Source organism: Leptonotus elevatus, chromosome 6, assembly GCF_054856555.1.
Source record: "Leptonotus elevatus isolate MCC_2025b chromosome 6, RoL_Lele_1.0, whole genome shotgun sequence".
NCBI classification, from domain to species: Eukaryota; Metazoa; Chordata; class Actinopteri; order Syngnathiformes; family Syngnathidae; genus Leptonotus; species Leptonotus elevatus.
In genome coordinates, this window is record NC_141244.1 from 11,963,946 (window position 1) to 11,974,482 (window position 10,537).

Consider the following 10,537-nt stretch of genomic DNA (forward strand, 5'->3'; position numbering starts at 1 on the left):
AGTTATTGTACACCTAGCAACACTGTCTATTCCATTCATAAATATAACAACGCCATGCATTGAACCTCTTTGTAGAAATCAATTAATTGAATGTATTATTATTATTGTCATCTTTATTATACTTTGATGCACAACAAATGCTAATCACTGGATGTCGTCGCCACTACCCCTGAACCACTTACACACAAACAGCCCCTCTGACAAATATTTTTTCCGGGCCGAATCTTGTTCCCAGTATGTATCAGAGTGTGGCTCTCACTCACTAATTTACAGGGAATTATACTAGTGGTGAATCAAGTTGGCTGTGTTCACACATCAAGTTGGCTGTGTTCACACCCACAACGGCGCAAAACATATATTTATCTGGGCCAAGCTACGTGCGTCTGTGAAAGTACCAAAATCCCCTCCATGCAGAGACATTTGCTTGGAAATGTCTTTGGATCCACCTGGAGGAGCTGGATGAAGAGGCTGGGGATAGGAAAGTCTAGGCTTCCCTGCTAAAGCTGCTGCCTGACCTGCAGAGAAAAATGGATGGATGGACAGTTTCATCTAGGAAAAGATCAAATCCATTTAACTCATTTGCTCCCCAAAACGTATAAATACGTTCTTTTTTAAATGTTTAATGGTGTCCCAAAGATGTATTTATATGTTTTTTATACTAGAGCATACAGAATGCTTTGATGCAGCCTCTGAACTGCAGAGAATGGGTGAAGCAATGGTAGTAATTGCAAAAACAACCAGCAGGTGGCAGCAGAGTATAAGAGATAAACCAGGGCCACGTTTCAAACAAGCTCATTTACCCACAGTTCTAAACAGATTTGTGAATAATGATGAAACTTAGCTATATTCTAATGCTAATTGCTGCAAAACGGAAACAGATAGAAATATACATGTTTTTTTCCTAATGAAATAAGAGACTCTAATCTTTCTTTTGGTAGTTTCCATGTTTTTATAGCAATAGAAAACAATATTCTGTGGGCCTTGCAAAATCAGTCAAAATCCAGTAAAACAGCCGCCGGGAGCAAAGGGGGTTGCTTCAGTAAAAATGGCTGGGAGTGAATGAGTTAAATGATCCACTATTAGAAAGAATGTTTTTAACTAATCGGAGACTGACCAGCATCCAAGAAACAATTGGGTTCGACTCTTCCATTTTCCAATAAAACCCATTATTCAGATTATTATGACAATTACTTTTAGAGACAGAGATAAGAGAGATTTATTTTTTTAAATACAAGTTTTCAAAGTATTCTCATGCACGGCCTACAGTTACAAAGGGTTAATGTCAAGAAAGAGAGACATGCAATCAAGTAATCCCTCCTTAATGGACTCTCACATTATGCCTGCACTCTGTCCAAACATGGAGCTTCCCTCTTTCCCCACATCTGTCAAAGAAAAAAAAAGAAGCGTCTCTTTTAATCTTTAAACGCTAAACAAGCTTGAACTCCTGCTGTCGCCTTCATTTTCTGTCTAAAAGCATATACTCGTGTGCCTAAATATTTCATTACCGGCGCCCGATAACACTGGGTAAGGCAATGGATAATCAAAAGGTAGGCCCTTTACACCAAGGAGGGTGTGCGGTCTATAGCTACAGAGTGTTCACATTTTCTGTCTCCAGACTAATTTCATCGATATACAAGAGCAAAGGTCCTTCATAGGTTGCCTACTGTGCTCCTCTGATCGCATCGGCCGATTCTGACATCATGCGTGTGCTCGCACAATCCCGCAAAATCAACGTCTTGACAATGATTGCTCACAAAGAAAGATTGTGTGAGCGTGTGTGTGCGCGTGGCTGAACGGTTCATGGTTGTTCAGGGCAAGGTGGCCTAATGTAAATTAAAAAGCATCGCCTGATCCCATTTGACCCTCCCGCACCCTCCCTTTCAGTCTTAATCCGACCATTTGCTTTGAGCAACTCACCCCACATAATTCAATTTGTCCAAATAAATGAGAGTGCACACATTTCATGCAGGCCGTGCTCCCACACTCCAAACCATGCAAAGAAAACCAACAAAGAAAAATAAAATACAACACTGAAATCATCTCAGTTAAAACTCAGCATCGTCTCGATAGCGCTTGCTCGCCTCTTTCATCTGTAAATGAAAGCAGGCAATTATTGCGAGGTGCCAGTATCATATTATTATGTCGGCCTCGGTCCCCTAGATAGTCATCAATCACCCTCAATCGAGCTGTCACCGATAGGCAGAGATCCAGCTGGAGAGCACTGGAGAAGGAGAAGAGGTGGAGGGGAGGGGGAGGAGGGGGGAGTACATCATCATTAATTTGAGGAGTGACCCCGGGGGCCTTTCGCATGTCTCAACCCGGGACTCTCCAAGCAAGCGCAGTGCATGAACTGGAGGGACGAGCTTGACTTTTTGGGTGCTAACCAGCTTGGTGATTAGATAGATAGATAGATAGATAGATAGATAGATAGATAGATAGATAGATAGATAGATAGATAGATAGATAGATAGATAGATAGATAGATAGATAGATAGATAGATAGATAGATAGACAGACAGACAGACAGACAGACAGACAGTTTAAACATTATTTCCATGTGTTGAGGAATGATAACAATTGTCCAAATAAGCCCAAACTACACCTACTGTGGACCCTGCAATGTATTGTTTTAATTCAATTTGTTTAGTCATTTGCAAACCTTAAAACCATATTTTTCAATGCAGTTTTAGCCCCACACTGAAAATGAATAATAAAGTTACAGACGGATCATTTTTAGAGTGACAAACTTGTGACGTCATAGCCACTGCCTCTTAAAACAACCCGCATCTGCTGCTGACGTCTTTTATACAACTTTTTACAACGCAAAAATACATACGGGACAACAAAGTCATTCTTGACAACTCTAGATTTTGACACTGTATTTATGAAATACATTTATTTGATATATCGTTTTCATATATATAAAAAAAAAACGCCGTAGCTTTCTGATTTTCTCGATTTTATTTATTTATTTATTTTTTCCTTTGAAAGGTGTTCGAGTGGAGGGGCATTTTACACAAATTAAACATGCTACTGTGCTTCGCCCTATAAGCATCCAAGAAGCCTGCGCTTCCCAATCAATTGGTAGTGTCAAGCAGCAGCAGCAGCAGCAGCCTGCGCCAGAGTGGAGACCTTTCAGTCTCGCTTTATTTCTGGATATTGGGGGACCTCTCTACCATGTCATATCCACAATTTGGATATCCATATTCGTCTGCTCCACAAGTAAGTTCACTCAACTTTTTTAATTGTGTTAATATGTTCTTTCTTAAATGGCTGCGATTGGTGATCTCATTGATGTAAGTTTGGTGTTTTGCGCACATTGGTTAAAAAATTAGAGACACTTGTCGGGGATGGGAAAGGCTTTTTTAAATTTAGTTGGCATCTGCAAAAGTAGAAAACAGACGGGAGCGGAAAAAGAAACCTTCATGCTCTTCAAGCAATTTTAACGGACAAATTGCTTGATTTTATCGGCATAACACACATGGCAACTTCTGCATGTTCATGTTCTAATAACTGCTATTTTATTTGTATTCATATTTCGGCTGCATGCCATTGACAGACGTTATTATGTTTTTAACGCATGGAATCCTTCTCACGTTACATTCAATTTATGGAAAGAAATGCGTCTTTTTATGTTAACGCGAACGTCAGTCAGCGTCTTAAAAAAAACTAGAAAAAGTCTGTTCTGTTAAATACGTCCCTGAAACTTTTTTTACACACACGGTTATTTGATTATTAATTGACGTCTTTCTCTTCGCGCAGTTCCTAATGACAAGCAACTCTCTGACCACTTGCTGCGAGTCTACCGGCAGATCCATCGCCGACTCCGGAGTGGCCGCGTCCGGGCAGACGCCGGTCTACTGCCCGGTGTATGAAAGCCGGCTCCTGGCGACCGCCAGACATGAGCTCAGCTCGGCCGCCGCGCTGGGCATGTACGGGAGTCCCTACACGGGCACTCAAGGATATGGTAACTACGTGACATATGGAACGGACGCCTCCGCTTTCTACTCGCTGGTGAGCGCATGCATTCTTTTTTGGCACTGATGAATGGACTCTGCAGTCGCACCTATCTGTTTAACAAAGATGCTGCTGTCTGCATGCTGTGCTCGTTGCATCTTATCACTTAACAAATTCAGGAAAGGAAAGCTAGTAAATGCATTGATTTTTTTTTTCACTATTAAAAAAAAAAGATTTTACTTTTTAAACGCCTTCAAATCATCCAGAAACGGCCAACATTTATGTTCTCCTTTGTAGGAATGAGAGATACATACAGAAGCAAGTAAGGGGGAAAAAAGAAAATAATTGGGAATTTAGACAAAGACAAAATGATTAATGGTGTTACAGTTTGCAAAATGTCTTGATATTTAAGCTCATTTAAAAAAAAATGTTATTTTCCCTGAATTCATGCTTATACTGTGATATTGTTTGAATTGTTATTTGTATACAGTATAGCTTAATTGCACATGTTGTTGCTATATGTTCAGAAACCTACATTCCTATATACTCTATGTTCAGAAACTGCAATTTTCCACAATAAAATAAATATAATGATTTGACAATTTCCAGATGTCAACAGCCCCAGAAGCACTGGGGCTTAGTCATTATTGTTGGGGTAAGAAAAAATAAATTACACAACTGTGTAAATAACTGATTCAACATGCATTTGCAGGGTGCATTCGATACAAAAGATTCCACGGCCTCTGCACATGCAGGAATAACCCAAGCGACGGCCTACTACCCCTATGATCCAACTTTGGGACAGTATCAGTATGACAGGTAATTTGTCACTATGATAGACTGCCATTAATTTGTGACCTTTATTTTTGTTTTTTTTGTTTGCTGTGGAGTCATGCAAGAGTTGTGAATAAGGGAAGTTCTGGAGATTTGTAGCAGAGTTTCATTGTGTTGGAAAACCTACACAAAAAGTTTGAAAGTGACTTCAAACGTGATGGTTTTGTTTGTTTACTATAGGGGGGTTTGTCCCAATAGGTTTTTGGTTCTAGAAGATTATAAAGGGTCATATTGAAAAGGAGTGACTTTTTAATGTGAAAAGTAACACCTGGAAGTTGTCATTTATGTATCAGCATGTCGTTTAACAGAAACATTTCACTTGTTTTGTATTTTCTTATCCTTATTACTTGCACAAAAGCTTGTCTTTTTCACAAATCAAACTAAAGTCAATGTAATCTACGTAAGTTGCAATAAAAGGCTTGCAGTGCATAAGGCAAGGCAGAAGATCTGGCACTAGATGAACAAGGAGGCCTAAAGCAGTTCCACTTTATCCGCCTGTTTTTTTTACCCGAGGGCTCATCATTACACCCCATAAAGCAATTTTACAGTCTATTTTATTTGCTAGAGAACCAAATGCGATGAGGTTAGGTGCAGCTCTCTTTTTTTTGATTCCCTTAGCAGTGCTTGACCCTCGCTAAGCTATACAAAGTAATAAGGCCTCATAAAAGGCTCCCTCGAGAGGACGTTTACAGCTCTCTGCTGACTGACGATCAACAATGTGCATTTTAAATGTAGGGATGTATTTGTGAGACTATAAGGGCGGCAAACTACAGTTTGAAATTATTTCAATAGTACACTGGTCTTTTATGTGTATGAATTACATTTGATTTTACTTTCAAAAAGTTATGAACGGTGCTTATGTTTAATGTGGTTACAGCTTTTTGGGCCCTGATTGAATGGTTGTTGCTTTAGGAAAATAATGTCTCCTCAATAACTCCCATCTTTTGTGCAAAACTGTACATGCTGCTAAACACAGCCTTGGTTGTCTGTTTTCTCAACTTATTTAGGTCATTTTTCTAATAAAAATACAAATAAAAAAATGAACAGAACATGTAGCTTTTAAGCCTACAGCAAAAATTCCAGTGTTAAAATTCCAGGGTTACATTTGTGGGATCTGATTTTAACTCCCAAAGTGTAATTTTAACACTTTCAGAGTTAAATGGTGTAAGTTATTTCACAGAGTTGATCACTTAGTGTTAGATTAACTCCACCACACCTGCACTTCTCAATTTTAAGAGAGACGGAAATGTTCCTTCTCCCAGTGTTAAATATTTTAAATATATAACTATTTTAAAAGTGTTGAATTAACTCTGGAGAGTGTGTAGCTACATAAAATCTGAAAAGCATTAAAATCAGCTATGTGGGAGTCAATTAAACACGAGACTTTTTGCTGTCAGAGTAAAACTTCACATCGCATTTGATCTCATTGGCATTGTGTGCGTGTTCTTCTCACGAGCAGATACGGTTCCATGGATGGAGGTCCCAGGCGCAAGAACGCCACTCGTGAGACAACTAGCACCCTGAAGGCCTGGCTGCAGGAACACAGGAAGAACCCTTACCCGACCAAAGGTGAAAAGATCATGCTGGCCATCATCACCAAGATGACCCTGACACAGGTGTCCACCTGGTTTGCCAACGCCAGGAGGAGGCTGAAGAAGGAGAACAAGATGACATGGCCGCCCAGAAACAAGGGCTCGGAGGAGAAGCGATATGACGAGGATGACGACTGTTCTCAGGAGGAGCAGATAAAAAGTGAAAGTAATGAAAATGGTCAGTGTTACCACGGCGATAGTGGCTCAGTCATTTTTCAAAATGTTTTGGCAAAATATAATAGGGATCTCTTGTCTAGTGCCTTCAATGCTTTAAAGGTATTTATAGGTCATGTTTAAAAATGATAGTGAATCAGGTTTGTTTTTTTGGATTGTATTATTGTATTTTGACTGGATGAGGAATAACCACACAAAAAAGAAAAAGAAAAAGTAGCTGTATGTCTGTAATGTATTATCATTATTTAATTGTATTGTAATTTTAAACACAAATTTGATATTTGTGAAGTAATCATTGTAAAACAATATGAAGAGTATTGAAAAGTAAAGGTATTAAAAAGTTAACAATAGTCATAAAATAAGTCATATTATATATTTTTTTAGTAAATGAAATATTGATTAAATAAAAAAAGGAAATATACAAAATTAGGCATGTTCACTAACACGTTTTTTCAGATTGTTACATAGTCACTGATACCGATACGATACTTGTACTTTTGATACATGAAGTTGCCACCCCCCCCAAAAAAAACCAACCATTTTTAAAGAAAGAAAATAGCATTTTTTCCTTAAAATTGCATGAAATTGGTGGTAATTTTTTATTCTTTTAATTTCCCATTTCTGATCAGAAAGCAGCCACAAGAGTGTAGCCAATAGTGGCATAATCCAAATATGTCCCTCTTTTCCACGGTGTTCGTCAAGGGTCAGACTAATAACCCGTCTTTTTGGCTCTACGTTATTATTATTTTTTTTTTCCCGGTACAATTCCTTGAAATAAGGCCCAATACGATACCTGGTGTCGTACCCGCCTATTCCTACTTTTAACTAACACTGCAAATAGAGACTTGTATTTTTGTATCACAATAGCAGCATGTAGTCAATATTAATAAAATGAACCCCGACTGTAATAACAAGTTTGCTCTATATTGTTTATTTGATTGTAACTAACATAATTATGAGATTGATTTTTCAAAAATCATTTCCAGTTTAATACATTTTGTAGAAACTTTATTTGGACGTATGGCGCCATTGTTATGTTACGTCGCAACACATTTAGTGCGTAGTGACGTAGAATGGCGGCTGGCTCTCTGCCGAGCAATGTGAAATGTCTATAAAGAAAGGAAGGTAAGTCTCGTAGCGTTCCTAAATAAACAACATGCGATCGGGAGAATCACCCTCCCGCCACGTTGTGCTCTCGTCATTCACCAGACGCATTCAAGAGTTTTGATTGTCCCTTTAGAAACACTATGGAGGCTTACCTTGCTTTCTTTATAGATGTTTCACATTGCTCGGCACTAAAAACACCTGCCACAACAGCAGCATGCAGTCAAAATGAACAAACGTTGGATCTTCCGTGGCAATACAACCAGGGTTCTAAATATGGATTAAAATTCATTTTGACAGGTGTTGATAAAAACGTACAAGCAAATTTTGCCGGTGATGCATGAGGCAGTGATATTGGTCATATTTTCTATTCTTGTTATCTTTAATTTCTAGTTCCTGATCGTAAAACGGCCGTTGTGACTACCCATACCTTGAAAAAAAGCCAGGTATTGGTACTCGCCATTTCCTCATAAAAATAGATTGTGTTACCATTTTAAGACGTAAGTGTGCACAATATAGGTCTGCTCAAGTTGAAGCTACATATAGGCTATTCAGCTTGTTGTGACCGAAAAAATAAATAACGTATTGAATTTGGAAACACTAGATTGGACTTTGTTACAAAACTACATTCACAATTTTAATGATTTGTTTAATTGGTTGCTATTTACAAATATTGATGAGCTCCAATTTGTTTAGTTGCAATTGCTTAATAAAACAAACATCTTTTCATTTGTGTGGAGAGAAAAGCTATGATGTCAATATCACTATCACTGGACTCGTATCATTCTGAAAGGACTTAAGAGTGACTGATGCTGTTATCAGATACGTTGCTGCCATCCTTCACGCACTGACTGCCTGCCTTCTTCTTTTCCCAGATAGTCGAGGTCAATCCAATAAAGATCTTCAGCTGAGCGACCTGGAAGATTTTGACACTCTGGAGTCGGAGAGTTCGGAGTGTGAGCTGAAGCACAGATACCACATGAACCCTCACATGACGACGACAGGCGACTGTCCCACTGAGCACCTCATCAAAGACCCGTCTATGAAAATGTCCGGCCCGGTTGCGCTCGGGGGGGAACAAGACTTGAGTAAAAGTTGCCTGAAAACAAACCAGGAGGAGTTCCAGGCGGAGAGCAGAGTGCAGCCAAAGTCTTGCTACAGCCAACAGCCGCAGCACCACATATTAGACGATAAACCCCGGATCTGGTCTTTGGCCCAGACGGCGACCTCTTTGGTCCAGACTGATTACCCTTCCTGTATGCTGAGGTGTCAAGCACCCCCATCCTCCTCCCTCAGCCCACCGTCGGTCGCTACCTCGCCCGCTTCAGGCCTGGACCACAGGCAGGACTCGCCCGTCACCACACTGAGAAACTGGGTGGATGGGGTCTTCCATGACCCCTTGTTCAGGCACAGCACTTTGAGCCAGGCTCTGACCCACACCACCGTATCCTGGAGCAGCAGCAGCACCACCAAAGGATCCATCTTGGAAGCCGAGAAAAGTCCGGGGGTTCTGCAGCATGACCAGGACTCGTCCAAAGACAGTGCCATGAGTTTCAAAACTATTAACAAACTCTTCTGTTCCTAATAACGCCAAAATTAATAATTTATTTGAAAAAAGGACACCTGGGATAGAAGCTATATGTCGCCTTTTTTGCTGGTACATTCTTTAACACAAGTGAACTATTCCATTTGATCCAGATTTTTTTTCTTTTTTTCAAACGCACGCGCACAAGTTGTTGAATTGTATTATATGTTTACATCTTGGGCAAATCTCTTGAGGTTTACAGTATTTATTATTTATTTTACTTTCGTCCCTGTACGCATGCATATATATTTAAAATAATTTGGAGGATCACTATTAAATAATAAAAAATAAAAAAAATAATAAAAAAAGGTCTCACGGATGCACAGCTTTTCAAAAGTTGAATGAGTTTTAACATTGTTCACTGAAAATAAAATAAAAACAGACGGTTCAAAGGAGAAATTGTGATGTTCGTAAAGAGTTGGGGGACTTTATTTATTTATTGTTTTTTGGGGTTATTAATAAATATTGTAGGGATGTTCGATAGGCGACTCAACTCTTGAGTAGTCACCAATACGGATACCAAGTACCTATGTCATTACTACTTTTGATACATAAAACTCCCCGCAAAAAAAAAATACATAATTGTAAAGAAATATCTATATAACTCAAAATAGCATTTTCTTTTAAAATTGCCTGAAATTGATGGCAATTTCATATTGTTCTAATCTCTCATTTCTAGTTTCTGAAGGGTGGTTGATATTGGTAGCGACTACCGTCGCAAGTATCGATACCTTGAAATAAGGCTGGATATCGGCCGATATCGATGCTTGGTATTAGTACTCGCCCATCCCTATTTAAACATGAAGTTATCTGTTATTTTAATAACAAACCAAAAATACGGTCTCCTTCAAACATTTCATTTCAAGACAAGATACGAAAGAGAAAATGCGATGAGCGTTCAAAGTTGTGGGAATTAATTTAGCAATAGATCTTTTTATATTTGTTATTATTAATAAATTAATTTATCTTTATCATTTCAATAACAAATCAAAAATAGGTCTGCATAAAACATCTCATTGTAGAAGAAAGACCTCAAGACAGCCAAATATCCAAGCTCTGCCTCATTAATTCCATCTAAACAGGCTGTAATTGGGATGTAGGTGGACATATTTCACAGCACCTCATTGATTTCGTCTCTCAGCTCTCTGATATTCCCCATCCTCAACCTTGTCCATGATGCAGCTGTCAAACCGCTAAGTTATTCGCCGTGCGTCCATTAATGGCTTCAGAAAAGAAGCTCCAATGAGATAATTTGAAGTTTTCACTTCTGACACCGGCTCCTCAATTTCCA

General features: G+C 39.0%; 1 protein-coding gene across 1 annotated transcript; it reads left to right on the forward strand.

Moving 5' to 3' along the window:
• Positions 1-2,831: 2,831 nt before the first annotated feature.
• irx4a (iroquois homeobox 4a) lies at positions 2,832-9,565 on the forward strand. Its single transcript, XM_086078834.1, has 5 exons — positions 2,832-3,222; positions 3,763-4,014; positions 4,670-4,776; positions 6,251-6,561; positions 8,537-9,565. Exons 1-5 carry the CDS (start codon positions 3,178-3,180, stop codon positions 9,244-9,246), a joined length of 1,425 nt encoding a protein of 474 aa, XP_085934960.1. The 5' UTR covers positions 2,832-3,177; the 3' UTR covers positions 9,247-9,565.
• Positions 9,566-10,537: the final 972 nt, after the last annotated feature.

What these genes read in the sequence shown, in the direction of transcription:
- irx4a (XM_086078834.1), top strand. Translation starts at nt 3,178, where the DNA reads ATGTCATATCCACAATTTGGATATCCATATTCGTCTGCTCCACAA. An exon ending in CCTCCGCTTTCTACTCGCTG is followed by an intron (nt 4,015 to 4,669) that starts GTGAGCGCATGC and finishes ATGCATTTGCAG; the next exon opens with GGTGCATTCGATACAAAAGA. An exon ending in GGACAGTATCAGTATGACAG is followed by an intron (nt 4,777 to 6,250) that starts GTAATTTGTCAC and finishes TCTCACGAGCAG; the next exon opens with ATACGGTTCCATGGATGGAG.